Raw genomic sequence first — 21235 nt, forward strand, 5'->3', positions numbered from 1 at the left:
CACACAATTTACTGCAGGTGGCGCTGCGTCCCTTGAAGCATGGTTATTACATTTCCGCTAGATGGCGCTAGTTGACGTTTTTGAATCGTGGTAAGAAATCGAAGAAACACTGGAATACTTTTATAAATTAATGTTTATTAAATTCTTTAGTAAATTCTTACATTCGCGGCATGCCTTTTATAGACAATATGAACCTTTATCCCTCTTCTATACTCACTTCCCCTGTAACATGCAAGTTTCTGACTAGTTTTATTTTATAAATATGATTGGTTTAGATACGATTTTAACGCTTTTGATTTATGCGCGTTCTATAATTAGATGCGGATACACACTCATAGTATATGAAGACTTTCTACATATATTGTATGTATATATAAAAAATTTACAAAAATGGAAAACTTATCCGAAGCTAGTAGCACTTTAAAATTCCTAATTGCTTGTTCGCATGTATCGTAGTGTGTAGTGTGCGGTAGTATATTTCTATATAAATATGTAATTCGTTAAAGTAAAAACTGCATTGCACATTTTGTCGGTCTTTTCTTGCTTTTGTCACTTCCTTAGCTTTCCTATATGTAATGTATATATGTATATTTCCTTTGCGTTGCTGATTTTTGATTAGCATTCAGTGTTTTGGTTTTAGTATTTGATTCGTTCGATATAAAACTTTGTTCATCTTTATTCTCTTATCATATTTATGCACACTCTGCGTAGTAGTAGTAACTATAGAGACAATTCCCGTATAAATATTGCCGATACGATAAAAATAGTACAAATAATACTTAAACTAAACATTAAAACACATTGTTAAGCAACCTATTCCATTACAACATTCGTTTCAGTTGCGCTTTGGACTTGCAGCAAACATTTGGCACCAAAAAGAATTACAATAACTTAAAAGTATTTATGCTAAACACAATAAAATATAATAAATAAACGACGATACACACGATATAACTAAACGAAATTCAATCTCACTCTCTGTGGGTCCCCATTGACTCTCTCTTAGCGCTGTGCGTAGGAGAAGTCCGTCTGGGCCTGTGCATCCTGACTGCTCTGGGGCTGATGATGATGCTGGTGGAGATGGTGATGATGCTGGCAGCCCGAAGCCTGATCCACCTGATAGGCAAGGGTCTGCCGCTCTAGCGTGGAGAACCTCGAAGATAACATCATTTCCTGCTGATTCTGCACCACCGAGAAGCTCAGGCCACACGAGCAATGCTCGATGTGGGGCTGAGGCGTCGCCTGTCCTGGGGTGGCATGCACTAGAGCCTGCTCCGTGATGATTGTAGGTGGCGGCGATGGCGACGACAAACAGTCCTGACAGTAGTGTGCCGCTTCTGCTGGTGCAGGCGAATCGGGTAGGACTATGACTGCGGCTGCTGGGTGCTGATGGAACTGGTTGAACGAGGGCGGCGGCGGTGGAGGCGGCGGCGGCGTCATCGAGTGGGTGGAGCTAGAGTCCGAGGTCTCGGTGGCCGTGTCAGTGGTGGTACTGGTTGAAGTTGATGTGGAAGAGGATGGCTTGTGTGGCTGATGTGGCTGATCGGGTGGATGATGGCAGCGACATATTGTAACTCAAAAAGTGCCGCCATCGTGCTGGTGACTAGATGCCAATGAAGATGTCAATGCGGATGCCGGTGGGGCTGTGATTGTGCTGGTGTTTGTGCCTGTGCCTGTTGATGTAACTGCGGCCTCGACAGCAGACGGCAATGGTGCTGAGGCTAGGGCTGGAGCCACTGCCACTCCGTTGATCGGCTGGTGTTGCAATGAGCTATAGCCATCGCCCTCGTCATCGCCATTCTGCTGCAGCTGCTGGCCCAGCGTTTGATGATGATAATGATGATTGTTTATGGAATGATTCTGATTCTGACTGTGATTGAGTTGTGTGTAAGCTTGTGTGTTGGGATTGGATGAGTGTGCCAGTGCCAGTACCAGTGCCTCTTCGCTGGCCAGCACTCCATTGCTGGAGACCCCCAACGATTTAGGCGGAATGGGCGGCGGTGGCACCGGCATATCCTCAACGTCAAACGAACTCGTCGAGCTCTCCCGTTGTGTGATATTCATCGAGGGGACCGTGGCATGCATGTCCAGGCTTCCGTTGGAGCTGATGCGGCAGTGCTCGCGATGATGCACCGTACTGGCCGCCGAAATCGAAGACGAGTCCTCGCTGAGATTATTGAGATTCATGTTGTTCAGCTCCCGCGAGCTGGTCGTCGAGATGCCCGAGTCGCGGAAATCGTTTGGGACAAAGCAGACATTCAGATGTCCACCGCCGCCATCCTGGAAGTTGGGCGGCAACGAGTGCGGCTGCTGATCCGCCTCGGGATCGTCGAAGCTGATGTCTACCACGGCGTACTTCTGGCCATGTTGCTGCTGCTGGGATGAGTGACGACGGCCGACGCCATCGCCGCCTCCAAAATCGTTGAAAATCATGGGATTCGATGCTCGCTTGTCCGGCGTAATTCCTCGGGGCGGCAGCGGCGGAGCGTTTGGGGAGTTGACTGCCGGCTGCCGCTTGGGCGGCACCTCTGGACTGTCCATCATGGCTCCTCCTCCTCCGTTGACTACAAAGTTCTGCGATCGCGGCCGATTGGGCACTGGAGGTGCCGCAACACTCTCGTCCAGCGGTATGGTGAGGCTCTCCTTGCTCAGCGTCTGATACGAATTCAGGGGATCGACGGGCCGCACAGTGTCGCCTGGTCTCGTGTAGATCTCATCCAGCTCGTAGACATAGTTGGCATTGGGATTGGCATTCTGGCTGGAGGAGGAGGAAGACGCTGCAGCCTGCGCCGTGCGCTGCTCCGTGGGTAGAGGCGGCAGCGGCGTGTTCACGATGCTGTCCGAATGCTGACGCTTGAGGCGACCCATGCCCGAAAGACTCTGCTTCAGCTGTGAGAATCTCTCCAGGAGGCGATTGTGCAGCGGCTGAACGCCGCTGGGAGCCAACTGTCCATGCAGCTCCAGTGCCTGCTCCAGAATTTGGATTTGTTCGAGTATCAGAGCCTTCAGGCGCTGCACATTCGCCTGCTGGCCGGCGCCCTGGGGCGACTTGAGGAACTGATCCGAGAAAAAGGCCTCCTGGTACTTGCTGATGCCGCCCATCACATTGGCATCGATGGTACCCTGCAGGCGCATCGAGAACGGATTGATATTCCGCTTGGGATCGCGTCTGTACTGGACAATCAGCTCGGACAGCTCCTTTCCCGCATTACTGATGATCTCACAGGCATATTCCACGGGCGTCAGCTCCTGCACCGACTTCTGCTTGACCTCGAACCAGCGCAAAATCCCCGGAAGCGGACTGGCTATATCCAGGATCGTGCGCTCTATCCACAGCGACTTGAACTCGTTGTCCTTGTCAATGGGTCCCTTGTACATGGGTCGGTCGTAGATGAATCTTGTCACATCATTCACCTCGTAGAAACGGGCTATTTTCTCCGGTACCGGCACCATGGCCGTCTTCAAGGCCTGAGCATCGCCCATGGGCCGGACATTACTGATCTGTATATACTGATCGGGTGCATTCAGAATGGCGCCATCGGGTGGACTATTGTTACCCAGAATCTGGGCACTGGGAAACTCCGTTTGCAGGCGCTGCGTAAAGGCACCGATACGCTCGTACTCGAGGCCGCGATACACAAACTGTTTGTTCTGTAAAAAGCACAAGGGAACGAGTGATAAATCTGCAAGCGATCTTGAATTAACGACTTACCCTCACAAACAGCGGCAGACCCATGCCATAGAAACCCACTCGAAAGTATTCCGGCTCGGGTCGAAGCTGCGTTAAGATATTCTGAAAGAACTTGGCCTCCTGAATGAGTATTTCGCTCAGTTTGTTGTAGTCAAAGCGGCGCGTTTCGTAGAGTTGCGCCAGCTCTTTGCATAGCGGAATGCCCTTCTCCCAGCATTTGCCCTTGTCGAAATATTTGAGGATCTGCAATGCATGAGAGTTGTTCTATAAACATATGTACATATATGGCATACAAGAGGTTCATATATGCTGAATCATTAGGATTATTCTCAGTTTAGTTTTTAATCGTTTCCGTTACTTTAGTGTCCGTTATTCTTGTAGCTAAATAATGAGAGCCGACGTCGGTGTATAAACGAGAAATATCTGGACCCGAATTGCATCGTAGCTAATTTTTGACTTTGCGGGAAGGCTTTGAAATGCTATGCTATATGTTATGGTATATGTACCTCATGGTATAGTCGCTCTTTTCGCTGCCACTCTGGTTGGCCGCTATTGTCGAAGGGGGCAAAGCTCTGGGTCTCCCGATCCCAAGACAACATGGAAGCATACAACTTGAGGGTGAAGCCAGCCTCCGTGTAGTTTTCTGCCTGCAAGTGCAGGTTGTGTAGCTTGTAAATGTATCTGAAAGGACATTATGCAATAGTTAGCAAGAGTTTAACTGATATCGGTATCGGTATCCCCACCTCAGATACATCTCTTTGCGATTGATTTCGTTTTTGTAAAAGTTCAAGAGATTCACAGTGCAGGTCATGCGCTTGTCGCGATTCTCCTCGCCCTGCATCACACTGCGATAGTCGAGCAGTCGCTCCAGGAGTCGTGTGACGGAACCAATAAACGCAATGCCGGCATCCTTCCAGTTTGGATTCTCCACTTGGACCTTCTCCAGCAAGCTGGCAAGGGATTAAACAGGGTATTAGTTTTAGGTGGGTAGAGGGAATCGGAACATCTAGAGAATATCACAGAAAGAGAGAGGCGTAAAGGGTGGTTTGCGGTTTAAACTTACACCAAGCTGAGATGTTCCCTTTTTTTGTCATGGATGGCGGATTGCAATGCGAGTGTGAAGTGAATTATATATATATTTACAGACATTTACATTGACATTTATGTATGTACATTCCAGGAGGAATCTGTGCCACAACTTACATGGTACTGAAGAGCTCCCTGTACTCGTCGTCGCCTTTGTTCTCGCTGATCAACAGATCCAACTTGTCGATGAGTTCGCTCTCCACCAGGCGGAAGGAGCCGCGCGCCGCCTGCTTGGGAACAGATGGTTAGAATCGTTCTTTGAATAGGGACTTACTCTATTCCTCCCTCACCTGTTCGCACTGCATCATGTCGTAAAAGACCGAAAGGGTTGCCTTTCTCAGTGCCGGCTCTGGCACTAGAGTGACCTCCAGAAAGGGCCCCACCATCGAGGGTATGAAGTGGAGCTTCTGTTCGCCCAACTGCGACCACATGCTCAGGATCTGGAAGCCCATTAGGACGCGCATATCCCCATGCGAGTGGAGGATCTTGAGCCTCTTGGGCTCTCGGTACTGCTCCAGCTGCAGCGACGGTTGCGTGAGGAAGGAGACCGCGAGACTGAAGTAGCTCCACCACAGCTGCGAATCGAAGGCCTGGGCACCGAGGAAGCGATAGACCAGAGGTTTGGCAAACTCCTCGAGCGACATGCGTAGCACATCGTTGGCGGCCAGCTTCATCACGAGCCAATCGTTGGGGAAGACGTGCCAGTCCTGGGTAAGCAGCTCCTCGTACACCAGCAGGGACTTGCTGAGGAACTCCTTGAGGTCGCGCGGGTCCTTGTGGTTGGGACTGAGCTCGTCCCAGTAGCGTTTGTAGTGCGTCTCATCGAGCAGCTGCAGCAGCCCCAGCAGGCAGGACACCAGCTGCGGCAGCACCGCATTGGAGCCCTCCATAATGATGCTGATGGTGCGTATCAGAATGCCGAGTATGTTCTTGCACAGCGAGTCCAGATCGTGCTGCAGTGTGTTGGTGACCTTCTCCCGCTGCTCGCGCTGCAGGTCGAACAGCTGGCTGAGAATCTCCGAGAGAATTTCGGCGCACAGGCGCAGCTCATCGCGACGACTGAGATGCATGCGCAGGTGCTTGCAGGCCACCGACAGCACCACAGTGCGGGAATCTAAACAATGATACAAATTTGATATTCAATATACTGCGATAGGTTCAGGTTTTCCAGGATTACCATCTTCGTGAAAAAGCTCGCCGGACACCAGATCCTTGACCGCATGCAGCTTGGCCTGAATCAAACGTATTGGAGCACCACGCGGTATCGCGTCCAGCATATTACGCGCCAGCATGCCCAGCTCTGGGGCTGGCAGCGTGTCCTTCAACTGTTCCAGGACCACGCCCGTCGAGTTAAGCAGCGCCTCTTGTGTGGGTATGATGACATCGTACGAGGGCACCGCCAGCATCCCATTGAGGGCCGTGAACAGCGAATGGAGGTCCCGGCGGAACGAGTCCTCGTACTGGCCGCCGGTGGCGCGCGCGAAAAGACGCCGTGATTGGATCAGCAGCTTGAAGATGTACTCCAACGAGCCGAAGCACTTCTGGAACGGGTCCGGATGCTCTGCCTTGGTCATAAAGACGGCCATGTGCTCCACGGACGTGATGAGGCCCTTGTAGACGAGAGCGGCCGCAAAGTGATTCTCGATGTACTCGTTCATCACGGGTCGAAAGTGCTGGAACTTGTTGCTCTGCAGCAGACTGAAGATGCTCACGAGGACGTGGAAAACCAGACCCGAGTGCTGGGTGCTGTTGCCCTCCTCGTTGGAGAACATGGCGAACAGGGCGTCGAGCACGTCCTGCAGGAACTTCACGAGCTCCTCGTCGTTCAGGCGCAGCACTCCCGTCAGCGAGTCTTGTATGGTGTCGGGATGCGCACGCCACTGAAGCAGCGAGAGCAGATCCGCGTTCTGTGTTAGCTTCGTGGAGCAGAGCAGCGAGCGCAGGACAAAGACTTCCTTGGAGCTGCGACTGAAGCATCCCCCGCAGTCCATCTTGGCCTGCGCGTCTCTGGGGCGGCACTGCAGTCGCAGGTAGTTGGAGGCCTGCAGCTTGGCGGGATCCTCGCACTTGTACACATACAGCTCGTGCTGGCCATCGCCCAGGGTGGCGCCGCCCGTCTCCATTAGCCGCGCAAAGCTGAAGGCAAACAGCTTCGGCTCCGTCTTGTCCCTCGTCGAGCAGTGCCTGAACTCGAACCGCACATGGGCGGTGGCAAACTTATCGATGGGCACACTCAGGCGCAGCATTTCGTTCCAACTGGGGGCATTCTGATGGTACAGAATCATCGAGCGGTACTGCGGCTGGGCGTCCATCCCCGAGGCACCCCACAGGCAGTCGGTGAGCACATTGCCCGCCACATCCAGCACCACAACCGTCACGAGGATGTTCTTGCCCGTGTTCTTGCCGCCGCGCTCGAATTCCCCTCGCTCCAACGAGAGGAACAGATCGTTGCGCACATCGCCCGGCATAATGACATCGGGGAATCCCATCTTCCGTGTGATAGTGGAGCCCTGGAAGAGCAGCGGCTGCTCCTGGCGCGCCTGGCCCAGTCCGCCGTGCAACAGCTTCAAGGACACCACAATGCCCTGGGTACTCTGATTGCCCGTCTGGATGGGGGAGTACTTGCCACTGGACTTCTTGATCATCAGCTCTGGCAGCAGATGGAAGTCCTTCTCCTCGCTCTGGTACAGCTTGAAGTTGTACTCCCGCTCCTCGGAGGCGGGGGAGGCCTGCTCCAGACTGCTGTCGAAGTGCGCAATGTCCGCCAGGGATAGGACGCCCACGCCAAAGGGTCGACGATAGGTGGGCCCAGTGCCGTGGCTGCCGCTCTTCTCGATCTTCTTGATGGAGTCCGACTGAATGATCTTTCCCACCCGCATCACAACGGCCACCAAATGGAGATCCTCATTGAGATCGGCGGCACCTTCAAAGCGATAGAGACAGATCATTAGGGGTCATTCCTCTCTCTCCCCGTTTCCTCTTACCCAAATCCGTAAAGACCGCGCAATTGCTGTGCAACTTTTCGATGTAATTGGAGAAACCATCTCTGGAGATCTTGACCAGAAATCGTTCGGACAGCGGCCGCATGCGGCTACCGTCGTAGAGGAAGAAGTAGACCTCCGCATCATCGCCGCCGATGCGATGGCCAAAGTCTCGCATGCAAAAGTACAAATGATGGGTGAGTATCTTCCGTGGGGTCTTTCGCCTCAAGGTGCCGCGACTCTGCAAAGGATTAGATGAGTGAGTGGTCACACAGGGGCTTATCAATCAATCAAAAGAGACTCCTCACCGACGAGGCCTTGGCATTGTCCGCACTGCTCACGTGGACATTGTACAGCTTGACGATCCCAATGCCATGCGGATCCACGGCCAGGGGACCCTCGCGCGGCACCAGATCCAGTCCCAGTTTCCTGCAAATATCACAAAAGTATTTCTTGGTTGAGTTATGGCTGTGGAGGAGCGCGAAGCAGCTAAAACAACTTTTACACTTAGTCACGTTCCGAACAGGAAAGTTTCCCCCTCTCTGAGGCAGGGAATATCTCTATAAATTAATGGGGGAAAACCATTTGGAGCTTTTCGTAATTAATTGTCGCTTGACTGCTGGAGTGGAGTCGTGCGGAGCGCCAAGAATTAAATACAAATTTGGTCAGTCATCATGAACGATGATCATTAATCACAGATCACACGTGGGCCGTATATTCCCATAAATAGAACAAAACGAAGATGGAGCAAGATAGGCCAAGATAGGGTAGAAGATGAACCATGGAGAAGTTTATTTATAAGAAAATTGGAAGCTCCTTGGACGAGAGCTGCTTGAAACGGAAGAAACTCCTTAATAATGGAAGGATTGCAGTCAAAAGATGGATGGAAAAGATGGAAGATGGAAAAGATGGAAGAAAAGATATTCGCCGAAAAGAAATGTTTATCCTATAACAGATCTTCGTTGAGTAGTCTAATCTCGATCCTTTCTTCAATTAGCGCGTCATGCAGCAGCACACCTCGGTAACAAGCTTTGTCTTGATCTTCCAAGTTTCACTTATAATTTATAAACTTTTCAATCTATCGCTTGGAAAGGTCCACAAGCTGTCTTGGCTCCCAACTATTCCCATATTCCATTTTTCATCGAGAAACTTCAGCAGTTCCTGCAGATCCCTCTCGTCGTTTAAGTTCAAACATGTTTCAAGCACTACTTTCTGTGTCTTCACGGTGTCAAAAAAACATTGAACAGCAAAATACATGTCGTGTGTCTGACGAGGCCCATTGATGTTTGACTCGAGACGAGGCTTAGTCCCACGACTGAAAAAACAAAATACATGTCGGGCGCTTAAGGAGGAACTTTGATCGATTTGGGTCTTGGGTTTATTTCTGTTTTTCGTATTGATGATAGCTCCCAAGCAATGCTTTGTTCCTTCATAGTACGTACGTGTGCTTCCTTCCGAAAGGTTTCAATCTGTGCCCACATATCGTATATGGAAACAAAAAGATCCATTCCATCCAACGCCTTGACTAATGCGAAGCCTACTCATGCATACGATACGACTGAATGGTGACCCCCAAAGAATCGCTGAAGAATCGACGTCGAACCTGTCATGACAGCCAGTCTAGAATGGAATCAACTTTCCCAAGAAACAAACTTGTTGTCGAATCAATATCAATTCAGTTCCAGTTCTATCGACAGAGATCGCATCTAAGTGGTGGATACGATCGCTCATTAGGTGTTCACACTACGAGTATGACGAGTGTGTATGTATGTTCTATGACCCAGTACGTGGGCTATGCCACGGCCTGCTGTTTCTGTTTGGGCTGTTCTTAGCGGCTACCGAGTGAAATTTACATGATGATCATGATCTTGTGGATCATGGATTCTCATCGCTTTGGCCCGCATGACGCATAAATTTCGGCTGCTTACAGCCATATTTTCTGGCCGTGTGGCACACAGAGAACGAAAGAGAGAGAGAGACAGACACACGGCTAATGGGTTCACGGCATTCCGGTGGCGCATGCGAGAAAGAGGCACCAGAGACCAGGGGCAAACGGAGCCGCAGTTAGGAGCCAGGTCTACAGGCACAGCAGCCGAAACGAACCCAGCAATCCAACGTCATCAGCAATATGTTGTTGGCAGCAACGTCGCGACGTCGTTGACGATGTTGCTACCTCGGCTACGCTGTGGCTTCTACCTGGCTTACGCAGAGAGCGAGAGGGCCAAGAAAGACAAGCAGAGAGGGAGAGAGAGAGAGGCAAAGGCAGAGCCAGAGCTAGAGCGTAGAGTGCAAGGGAGATGGCAGGCGTATTTTACAAGCCTCTGGAATCGTCAGAAACCAGAGCCAGAGACCAGAGCCGCCAGAACAAGCCAACGAAGAAGCCGTTTTGTTGTTAACGAGGCCTAAACGGCTTCGCTCTGGCTTCGCTCAGGTGAAATAATGGGAGAGCAGCTGAGAGCGAGAGAGCTCAAGTCTCCATTTTGGAACCGGAACCAGTTCAGAGAGAGATAGAGAGAGAGATCGTTTCGAGGTATTTTTCTCTTCTCTCTTGAGGTTTCTTGTGTGTTTCTGTGTGTGCGTTTGAGCCACCTCTGTTACGCGTTTTGGGGCTCTGGAGCCGTGGAGTTGACGTGACCAAAAAAAAAAAAACAGGCAACACTCGGACTTGAAAATGTATCTCATGGATACAAATATGAGTGGAGAGCGTGCGAGAACGGTAGCCATTGTGGTAATGAACACTTTAAGTCGTTTTTAATTAAGAGCCCCCTGAAAGCCGAAAGCTCAACAGGTGAAAGGTAACCCGCCAGAAAGACAGGAAAATACAGATTTATTGATTGGGATTTGGCAATTAGTTAAATCCCCATCGAAGAGTGTCGAAAATCTATGACGAAACACGGTTCTGGGCACTAAAGATACAGATATCACGCACCACAAGATGGAGGAGAAATACTGGGAGAGAGAGAGAGACCTCAAGACTCGCGACTCGCACGACTCGGAACCCAAGGAGACAAGGAGACGATACAGAAAAATTTAATTATTTACACTTCGATAAGCAGAGCTGTCAACCACAAACAAAAAGCAGATGAAGAAACACGTTCGTTCGAGCTGTATCTATGGGTCGCGCAGCTGAGATACAGATACACCTCTCGCCTCGTATCACAATCACACATGCCATATATTTCGTATTTAATGTCTTTATAAAAGGTGCAGCACAAAGATACATTTCTGGCAGGCAGGCAGGCAGGCAGGCAGCAAAACCCCGCAGGGGCATGCCACAGGGCCACAAGAGAGAAGCAGCAACAGCAGGAACAGACAATAAACAAACAGTGAAGGGTGCAGGGTGCAGGGTGTAGGGGGCAGGGTGCAGGGGGCACGGTGCCGGGCGGTGTGGAGCTTAGGACATGGAAACAGCAGCACCATTGCCGTACCACCAGCAGCCATTTCTCGAAATGCCATTTCATTATTGCAAAAAGCCCGAAGAAGAAGCTGCCGCAGCTGAGTCATCGTGCAACCAGCAACTTGCTGCCAAAAGGAGTCGCAGCCCGACTTGGAGCTGTAGCTGTGGCTGTGGCTGTAGCTGAAGTGGGGGTCTTCTTGTGGCGGAATGCCTGGCAACAAGTTTTGGGCGGCGGCGTTGCTTGTCTAGCTCTCAGCATGCAAATGGATCTTCGTTGTGGAGAGGGCAGCGCCCAGACCCTCTCTCCCTGTCTATGTGTGGTGTGTGCACGAGTGGTAGGATCTGCAGGCGGCGTCTGTTTGTATGGCTCCACAGATCAGCGACATATTTAACCCTGGAATACAAAGACGACGGACGGAGGGAGGGAGGGAGCTCCTTGCGGATCCACTTGGCTCTGGCGGACACTTCAGAGCGGCGTCTGTTGGGATTGTCCAAGTGGAGATAAATTAAATGAACAGCAAACCTAAGTTCTTTTTCGATTTAATTGGAATATGGCATTTATAATGAGTCTGGAAGAAGTCTGGTGTTTCAAAATACAGGGAGTATATATAGGGAAATATAGGGATTCGACACTTGTATGTAAATTAAAATCTTTCGACTCCCATTTTATATTTCATTGATTGATCCCTTAAATCTCTTCAAATGTTTCAAGATATTTGAGAATAAAGAATCCTTTATAGGTTTTGGTAAAATAAATCTTTAACTTTCGCATTTAGTTTTCATTATAATATTGTAATAATATTTGTATTATATAACAAAGTTGTTGGTCTTCTTCGCCCGATATTTCAATCGAAGCATAAGTGCCAAATAATTTCTGAAATTTCTTGATAAATCGCAGTCCCTCGAGGTTATTTTTTTGCATAAGTGATACGGTGGTTGGGTGAGGCAAAGGCGTAGGTTGCTTGCCCCCTAGTGTATAAAGTGTATATATGTATATAATATAGGACTACGTATATCTCACTTATAGGGAGATGCATATATAATAATTATACATACTATGTACCTAAACACAATAAAAACCAATTATCTTAATTAATGTTTTTATAATTTTGAAGATGTTCTTATGATTACACTACTCAACAAAATTGAACCCAACCGACTTTTTTTTATAGATTTGGGGCTTTAAAATTGTTTCATGATTTTATTTATTTTCAAAGACTAGTTTATTTAAAAAAAAATACAATCTTGTATTTTTTCTACTGGGTTTTTCTTAGGTAGTGCGCCTTGTTTTCGCATAGCTTAAATATCTTGCGTCTGGTTGTATTGAACTTTGCAGTTCTGAAAAGCTGATAAATGCAGCTATAAATCCTATCCGAACACTTTGTAGCTGTACGCTTCAGCTGGAAAATATAAAGCTTTCAAATTCCAAATTGAGAATTTTTTGTGGTATTTTTTGCTTGCAGCTGTTTGACCGAAACTCTGAATTAGATAAGCCCTCACGAGTACTCACTTAAATCCACTAATCCCATTTCACCACTTCGCTCGTTTCTTTAGACATGTTCTTACAGATTTAGACCTGGGTGGTCTTTGGTGTTTAGAATTCATAAATAAAATATTATTCTTTGCCTAAACTATAAATATAAATACAAAATATAATGTAAAAAAAAAGAAACCCTTGAGTTCTATATAATTTCGTGGGCTATGCTCCAGAATTCTTTCATTTCCTAGGGAGCCCCAGCTCTTGTCTCGTTCTTTCATCCACGCTACGATCAAGCCGATAGAACAGAATACCATTCTAATAAAGCAATAAATTCTCTACCTTCCAGCAAGCGACAAACTAATCAATAGATACAAATACAGATTGAGATTCAGATGCAGATACAGATAAAGATACAGTGCGTGCTCTAAGCCGGATAAGCAGCTAGCAGCGCTCTAGATTGAGTTAATGTCAGGGTAAAGCCGAGAGCCCGTAGGTGGTAGCAGAAGGTAGGATAGACCGACCGACAGACAGGTAAACCGAGGAGAGGTACGGTATGCTGTATGCGGTATGCGGTCGTATGTCGTATGGTAGGTACAAAACAAATCCGAAATGCAAATGCAGCTTGAGCGTAAACTCTGATTGTGAACCGGAACCACCACCGATCGCCATGATCACTGGTTCAGAGAGAGAAAGAGAGGGTGGGAGAGAGAAACAGAAAGAGAGCACGGCCTGCCTGCTCTGTGGTGGCTTGGTATCTGTATCTGTGATTCGTGGCTCTGGCCACTGGCACTGGCACTGGCACTGGGCTCCGTCTGAGTCAGTAGGTTTTTGAACGCCGCTGAGAGCAGCTGCATTACAATTTTCGAGAAAACACGGGTATGGCGATGAAACTGAACAGAAACTTTAACAGAAACATCAGAAAGCATAGCTCAAGAGCAGCAGCAGCTACAGACTGCAGAGTATAGAGTGCAGAGTGTGGTGTGTGGCATGCAACACAAACACAATCGCAGAATGCAGTTCCCACAGCTGTGGAGGAGCTTCAAAAAAGTGCATGTACTGTCTGTGTTAGTGTGTATCTGCATCGGTGTGTGTGTGTGTGTATCTATGTGTGGCCTGAGTGTGTGTGTGTGTTTGTATAATAGAAATCTTGAACAATGCAGCAGCTAAAAACAGCTTTAAAAAAACACAAACAAAAAAAACTGCAACAATGTGCAAATGCAAAAACAAGATTTCAGCGAAAATTACAACAACAAAAAGCAAGCAAACCCCGAGAACAAGCAAAAATTAATGGCCCGCAACGGAGCGGCGCGGGGGGGGAGGAGAGCGGCTGCTTGTCAAAAAAAAAAACGAGTTTTCAAAGTGTCAAAGTGGCAGCAATAAATTTGAATACAGAACCCGAGAGAACTCCAGAGAGAGCACCGAGAAAGGAGCCAAAAGAATCACTTAAGTGTGCGGAAAGGGGTCGCCAGTCGTCGTTTCGTTTCGGCCTGGCCAACACACACTCCTGCCGCAGGTTGCTGTTGCCACAGAGAGAGAGAGAGAGAGCAAAAGCGCAACAGTGGCACAACAGATCCGATACGATACGATCTCCGCGATCCATTTCGTTCCATTCCGAAACCAAGAGATCTCTCACTCTCTGGCTCTCCAAAAAAGAAAATACCTTAAAACCAGTTTCTTTTTCTTTTTTTTTCTTTTTGAAAAATGTATTGAAAGCAGCGGAGAAGGCAGCAGCAAGAATTGAAGTTGAAATGAAGTGCTCTCTGTGTTACGTATGTGTGTGTGTGCGAGACACATAGATACATCTAAGTATCGCTGTGTGGCTGGAAGATTGAATGTTCCACAGTGCAGAAGCTGCTGTGCAGATGCATTCAAAAAAGGAGTAGCTACCGCTGCAGCCGCTCCACAGATACAGATACTTTTTGACTTTAATTGCCATTCCCATGAGTGCAACAGAGACAACTCTATGGTCTGTCCCTGTCGGTGTGTGTATCTTTTAGAGTTATACGTTATGGTCGTGCCGAAATGAAATACAGCCAAAACACACACACACACGCACACAGAGGCACACGCACACCGACGAAACCGAACTACAAATAAAAAATTTGCATATAAACAAAAGAGCCGAGAAGAAAGCAATGCCAGAACCTGATCGAAACAGAACACCCCAATCCAATCCATATTCCCATCCGAATGAAACAGCAGACGAAGTTTAGATACCCTTGAAGTTTCAGAACAGACTTTTAGTTTGGCCTCAGGCTTGGTCATTAATGATATACGGTTCCTATCCAGCCAATTCCAACAAAGGATCTGCCTGCTTTGAAAACAGATCTATCTCTAAGATAGTTTCGAATCTTTATATACCTTCCCACCACTATTAATTCGAGTATACCCTCTCGCAGGGTACAAAACAAACCAAAGATCGTACAAAACGAGAAACCAAATTGAGTTTTTGGGTTTCGAGATTCAAGTGTTGGACAAAGTGAAATTTATGCGTGGGTTGACAAAAACATAAAGAAGAAAAAGCTACCATATACCGGTTCTGTAGAATACAGTTCCCGAAATGAGATGAAATATTCGTGGATTGTCCGGGCCATGCTGTGGGGTGGGGTGGAAGGTTATTCAACCTCTGTGCATGCGAGAGACAGAGAGGGGGAGAGAGAGTGAGCTTAGCGAATAGATTAGATTAGATTGGATTGCACAACACAAGCCACACACAAGACACTGCCCCGTACTCGAAGTCACATCGTGAGATGCGATGTTGTTGGTGCACACAGAACACACAACATCCAACATTCCACTTACTTAATTGTAAGTGCGGCTTGTTCCACGATAACGCACACATATGTAGCTACGAACCCAGCCCTCGGGAGGAAGTGGAACTATGTGGTTGTTGAAACTAATTTCGAATATGTCATGTCTGTGCCAGATAACGCGCCCAGAGTTATAGAGAGAGGGGGAGGGGGAGAGAGCTCCGGGCAAACATATACAAGGACAGGGCACATTTCATCATTCTCTCATCGTTTTCCTTTCTGTTGCAGTTAGCTTTGTTGCAGCAGCACTCGCACCACCAACAAGACCACAATCATGGCTGTCTTTGGCATGGTCTCGGCCGTGTCCGGCTTCATCAAGATACGCTATCTGCTGGACAAGGCGGTCATCGATAACATGGTATTCCGCTGCCACTACAGGATCACAACAGCCATACTCTTCACCTGTTGCATCATTGTTACGGCCAACAACCTCATCGGTAAGTTAGCACCTCCCCTCCCCAGCCAAAATTAGTGCATCTATGCAAGTGATTATCACATGTGGGGAAGCGGAGCCCTTCTACGAGTGTTTGCGCTAACAATTGCAACATTATTGCTAATGCAGCACTAAATATCGTATGGTGCTGGTGCTCCACATCGTTTCGGTACGTTTGGGTTTTGACATCCGATACAAAAGAACGAAACTCGTGCACAGCTTTCACAAATTGCGACCGCGAAACACGTTCATCGGATTTCAGCATAAAGCCATTTATATGAGTCATTCCCCCGAGACGCCGCAACGGGTGGTCGGACTGGACGGGCGTGAAAATCAATGAATCCACGCCTCAGGAGAGTCTCTCCAAAAGTTTAAGTATTTTCATGGGAAATACCATTCAAGAGACGGAACGAAACAGACGCTCGAGAGAACCACTGCTTGAAGAATCCGTGTCCGATCCGGATCATTATTACAGCCAGAATGGGAAGAACCATTTCCCATGTGCCTCGACAAAGACGTTTAATTTGGTATTTTGTATCCCTTTCTAGAGTTCTTTTCTGTTGTTTCCAGCACCATTCTACTCACAGACACTCGTGGGTTGATGATTTATTCTGCCAACTCGCTTTTGTAACCATTTCAAACAAAATTAAACCCAATCCCAAAGGCACTGCTTGCACAACGAAGCTTCAAGGCAAATATTTGTGCATTAAAAGAAGTGCTCTAAAAGCGTGGTACTGCCACAGACCAGACTCTGTGTGGCAGAGTCGCAGTCAAATATTGACTGACGGTTAGTTTCTGGGAATTCCCATTCCCATTCCCCCCGCACCCACGAAAACACTGACTTTCCTTCCTCTGACAGAGTACGTGTTTCTATCTGTTTGGCCCCAAAAAACTGAAGGCAGAGACAAAGTTAATGTTGAGGTTAACGTTGTGGCGCACCCAAAAAAGGTTTTCCATAGCAGTTGCAGGAGGAGGTTCCCTTGTTGTGGTTGGGGCAGATTTCTCGACGTCTGTCGACCGCACCCACCATAAACAAATTGTGCAGCAGACGAGCGAGAGAGAGAGAGGGAGGGAGCGGGAGAGACTAATGGCACTTGACGGTTGACGAACGACATTCGAGGCAGCAAATCCCATGCCACCCGTCGGTTGTGGATTTCCACTTGAATTGAATTTATGGCGAGGTCATATTTATATAAACAAATATCTTGTGAAATTATCTCTGATTGCAGGCGATCCCATAAGCTGCATCAACGATGGCTCCATACCGATGCACGTGATCAACACATTCTGCTGGATCACGTATACGTTCACGATACCCGGACAGCAGCACAGGCAGATTGGCACGGACGTTGCCGGCCCAGGATTGGGGAATGAATATGGCCAGGAGAAGCGCTATCACAGCTACTACCAGTGGGTGCCATTCGTGCTGTTCGCTCAGGTGAGTGGCCAAGAAACACCCAAACAAAACCGACTCTAACTCTCTTCGTTTCTCTTCTCCCAAAGGGCCTCATGTTCTATATTCCCCATTGGATTTGGAAGAACATGGAGGACAATAAGATCCGCATGATTACCGATGGCTTGCGCGGAATGGTCAGTGTCCCGGACGACTATCGTCGGGAGCGGCAGGATCGCATCCTCAAGTACATTGAGAACAGTCTGAACACCCACAATGGCTACTCGTTCGCCTACTACATCTGCGAGCTGCTGAACTTTGTGAACGTGATCGTCAACATTTTCATGGTGGATAAATTTCTGGGCGGTGCTTTCATGTCCTACGGCACGGATGTGGTCAAGTTCTCGAACATGGATCAGGACAAGCGCTTCGATCCGATGATTGAGATATTCCCGAGGCTCACCAAGTGCACATTCCGTAAATTTGGTCCCAGCGGTTCCCTACAGAAGCACGACACGCTCTGTGTACTGGCCCTGAATATTCTCAACGAGAAGATCTACATATTTTTGTGGTAAGTAGAACGGAAGGAAGGGCTCTATTTTGTTTGAGTTGTCTACAAGTTTCGTCTTGTTGGTTCGCTCTAGGTTCTGGTTCATTATTTTGGCCACCATTTCGGGTGTGGCTGTGCTCTATTCATTGATGGTGATCATGATGCCCACCACCCGAGAGACGATCATCAAGCGTTCGTATCGCTCCGGTCAGCGCAAGGAAATCGCTTGTCTTGTCCGGCGCTTAGAGGTAGGAATCGCACTATCCATCCATTCCCCCTGTCGTTCCGGTGCTCATCTTTTGTGTTTGCCTTACAGATTGGTGACTTCTTGATCTTGCACTTCCTTAGCCAGAATCTCAGCACGCGATCCTATTACGATATGCTGCAGCAGTTGTGCAGTCGTCTTGGTACTTCGCGCACCCCATCGGCCCCATCGACACTGGAAATGAACCCCATCAGCCATCCCATCTATCCGCCAGTACAGAACTTTGCCGGCGGCAAGGAGACGGAGACATAAGACGGAGGACTCTCCCGAGCAAACGGAGTGACGCTTCTGAACAATGATTTCAATGATTTCTCAATAATATTTGTAGGCAGAAGAGACAGAACAGGAGGAAGGGAGAGTCGTGTGTCGTGTCGTGTGGTGTCGTGTTTCCATATCTAGAACTAAGACTGTTTCGAGCTACTTTTTGGATGAATCAATTAAATAATAATTTATGCGAAATTTATATATAGCAAAATTGAATGAAAATACATTTTTAAGAGACAGGTGCAGACACACAGGTACAGATACAGATCAGATCAGATCAGATACATGCTAATAGATACACACAGAGAGAGAGAGAGAGAGAGAGATAGAGAGAAAGAGTGCAATTTGTAGTTTGAAGAACGAAGGAATTTGATGGTAGATTCGATTGAGTATAAGAGATCCCATCGTTAACAATGATGCGCCATTTAAATATACATTTAAGTTTAACAATTAGATCGATTCCATACAGAAGACAGGAGACAGAGGAACAGAACAGAAGAATCAGCTACATTTATCGCTCACGCACGCTCACGAAACGTTGATCTATTCTATATACAAAATTGTAGTAATCGAACGATATATGATATATATATATATGAGATATATGAGGTATATGAGTATATACATATATGCAATGCTCTCGCTATTTGGTCCTAACATTTAGTCTACAAATATATATCGTTAATTTTAAGGAATTTTGTTTATAACAAAATTATTGTGATTATTGCTAGAAAAAAACACATTTTACATAAAAAAAAACAAAGCAAAAAAGAACCCAAGCAAGCGCTATCCCAAGTTCAAAGTTGTAATAAATATTCTATATACAATTTCAGACAAAAAACTTTACGCAATTCTTACATACTCGTATATAAAGATGGTGTGGGAGAGCACGATGTTGTGGAAAGAGTTATCAACTATTCCGTAATGCGATATATGTATTTCTTTATCCATTCACGACGTAAAAACATTTTCTCAACATTTGTATTACATTTCTGGAACATTTTCAAGTATCCACAGGGATATAGCATGATTCCATTAGCAAAACACATTCCATGGTTCCACGGTCACGGGTGACTGGTTATTTGCCATTCAGTTGAAAAGAAAAACAGCTGATTTTATGTTTTCATGCAATAATTGTACTGTAGTCTCATAAAATTTCTTATACTTGCAAAATCTAAAGAAATTGGAAACATTTTTGATATTTTCAACCAATAAATCAGCTGTTTCCCCTAATTTATGTGCAAAAATTATAATATTTCATCGTTAAAAATCCCGTACCCGTTCGCTTAGGGTACATTTGCACTGCAAATCAATGTCATTCGCATAATTTGATCACCTGACAATGAACATCACTGTTTCCTCCGACATAATAGATACTTCCCCCTCAGAAGAAGCTCTTCATTGTATTACAAATTCGAATTACTTACCGATTTCCCCAGTCGATTTTGGAAACCACCATCATTTGCAGCTCCAGTGTCTGATCCTGGGTCATGGTGGCACTCAACAGTTCCCGACGACTCTCCAATATGGAAAACATTACTTTGCGCAGGGTCTGAAATTTGTAGGCCTCGCGGTCCTGCAAGCAAAAGGATAAACAAATAATTCTGGTAGAATTCTGGTATCTAATTGGGGATACCGATATGCCAACACTTACCACATAGAGACGCTTCCAGATCTCGGACCATTCGCGTAGGACCTGCGTGCATTCGGCCACCACGGGATCGATCTTTGACAGATCCTTGATGTGTATGTACGTCTTGGGGAAGAGACCAACGGCACGGGATTTGCGCGGACAGGAGCCGCGATACCAGTGCGTGCACTCCTCCACAATGTCCACGGAGTCGCCCACATCCAGAGACAGGCCGAAGCGGACATCGCCATGCCAGTTGTGGATGGCTATTGGAGAAGATGGAGAGTTTGTCTTAGATCAAGTTTGAAGTTACAACCAGTTGCGTTTTCCCCCTCTTTTTGGCCATGACATTGCCCCGGGGTGTGGCATGGTGTGGCAATTAAAGTGCCCTCATGAGTGGCCACTTGAGCATGCCACGAGTGGCACAGCAACAATAAATACTTCAGCTATAAATAGGCAAAATGGCTATGAAAGGAAAATACAATGTATACGAGTCCATTGGGGGACGGGATGGATGGAACAATGGAGGAGCAGCACTTGGCAATCAAACACTTTGGTTTCATATCGAAGCAGGAGCTGGACGATCGAAAATGGCAGAGAATGAGCTCAAGATGGATATGAATGTCGATGTGGATATGGATACGGCTACGTATGGATGCAGCGCCAGGCAATGAAAGCTGCTCCGCAATGCTGGATGTGCAGTGGCTATGGCAACCTTTACACAGAAAGAATTTGTAGAGAGCTCTCTTTTAACTTCAGGAAATGAATACATATGATCTCTTGGGCAGTCAGAAATGATTCTGTTATACTTTTCTGGTTCAGAATTATTATCCATAGAGTATCTACCCTTTTATATAAGACGCTTCATACAGTTTCAGTTTCCGAACAGAAGATTTTGGTAATAGATGTTGCTATTTTTGTTCCAGAAAGATAACAAGAAAAACCACTCGGAAACATTTTTGTCGAGGAGCACCTCCCTAATATTCTGGCTAATGTAATGATCAGATCGTAAAGTATTTGAATATTTTAAGATTCTAATGCACCATAGACCTTCTAAAGAATTTTTTAAAAGATTGAGAGTGGGCACAAAACTGGCTTTAATTTATTTACTTATCAAGTGATTATCCACTTCAGCATTCGGACAATTATTTTCAGAGTTCAGTAATGAGAATAAATTGCTGTGCTGCAAAGATTTATGTGCACTTCTAAATGGATAAATCCCCTTGCCTCTGCCCCCGATTCTAGCCTAAAAAAT

At 47.1% G+C, this 21235-nt stretch overlaps 2 protein-coding genes across 5 annotated transcripts in view; one reads left to right on the plus strand and one right to left on the minus strand.

The window, feature by feature from the left end:
* Window positions 1–628: 628 nt before the first annotated feature.
* The window catches only part of spg (dedicator of cytokinesis spg), a 30313-nt gene continuing 9706 nt past the window's right edge, over window positions 629–21235 (minus strand). Inside the window, exons 2-13 of one of the 4 annotated variants that reach the window (XM_033377373.1) lie at window positions 20005–20246; window positions 19778–19926; window positions 8067–8187; window positions 7762–7999; window positions 5955–7700; window positions 5068–5891; window positions 4895–5007; window positions 4755–4772; window positions 4435–4641; window positions 4198–4372; window positions 3713–3934; window positions 629–3651 (exon numbers count right to left, since the gene is read on the minus strand). In XM_033377373.1, the coding sequence (XP_033233264.1) occupies window positions 1576–3651; window positions 3713–3934; window positions 4198–4372; window positions 4435–4641; window positions 4755–4772; window positions 4895–5007; window positions 5068–5891; window positions 5955–7700; window positions 7762–7999; window positions 8067–8187; window positions 19778–19926; window positions 20005–20246 (6131 nt within the window). In that variant the 3' untranslated portion in view covers window positions 629–1575. The remainder of the gene's footprint in view (window positions 3652–3712; window positions 3935–4197; window positions 4373–4434; window positions 4642–4754; window positions 4773–4894; window positions 5008–5067; window positions 5892–5954; window positions 7701–7761; window positions 8000–8066; window positions 8188–19777; window positions 19927–20004; window positions 20247–21235) is intronic. The other 3 variants (XM_033377395.1, XM_033377459.1, XM_001358707.5) reach the window with 3 other exon arrangements.
* Window positions 13406–18646, plus strand: Inx3 (innexin 3). Its single transcript, XM_001358708.5, has 6 exons — window positions 13406–13511; window positions 15674–15882; window positions 17108–17316; window positions 17382–17842; window positions 17916–18069; window positions 18138–18646. Exons 2-6 carry the CDS (start codon window positions 15720–15722, stop codon window positions 18336–18338), a joined length of 1188 nt encoding a protein of 395 aa, XP_001358745.1. The 5' UTR covers window positions 13406–13511; window positions 15674–15719; the 3' UTR covers window positions 18339–18646.

The sequence above is a fragment of the Drosophila pseudoobscura genome, chromosome 2, assembly GCF_009870125.1.
Source record: "Drosophila pseudoobscura strain MV-25-SWS-2005 chromosome 2, UCI_Dpse_MV25, whole genome shotgun sequence".
Taxonomy (NCBI): domain Eukaryota; kingdom Metazoa; phylum Arthropoda; class Insecta; order Diptera; family Drosophilidae; genus Drosophila; species Drosophila pseudoobscura.

What these genes read in the sequence shown, in the direction of transcription:
- Inx3 (XM_001358708.5), top strand. Translation starts at nt 15,720, where the DNA reads ATGGCTGTCTTTGGCATGGTCTCGGCCGTGTCCGGCTTCATCAAGATA. An exon ending in TACGGCCAACAACCTCATCG is followed by an intron (nt 15,883 to 17,107) that starts GTAAGTTAGCAC and finishes CTCTGATTGCAG; the next exon opens with GCGATCCCATAAGCTGCATC. An exon ending in GTCTTGTCCGGCGCTTAGAG is followed by an intron (nt 18,070 to 18,137) that starts GTAGGAATCGCA and finishes TTTGCCTTACAG; the next exon opens with ATTGGTGACTTCTTGATCTT.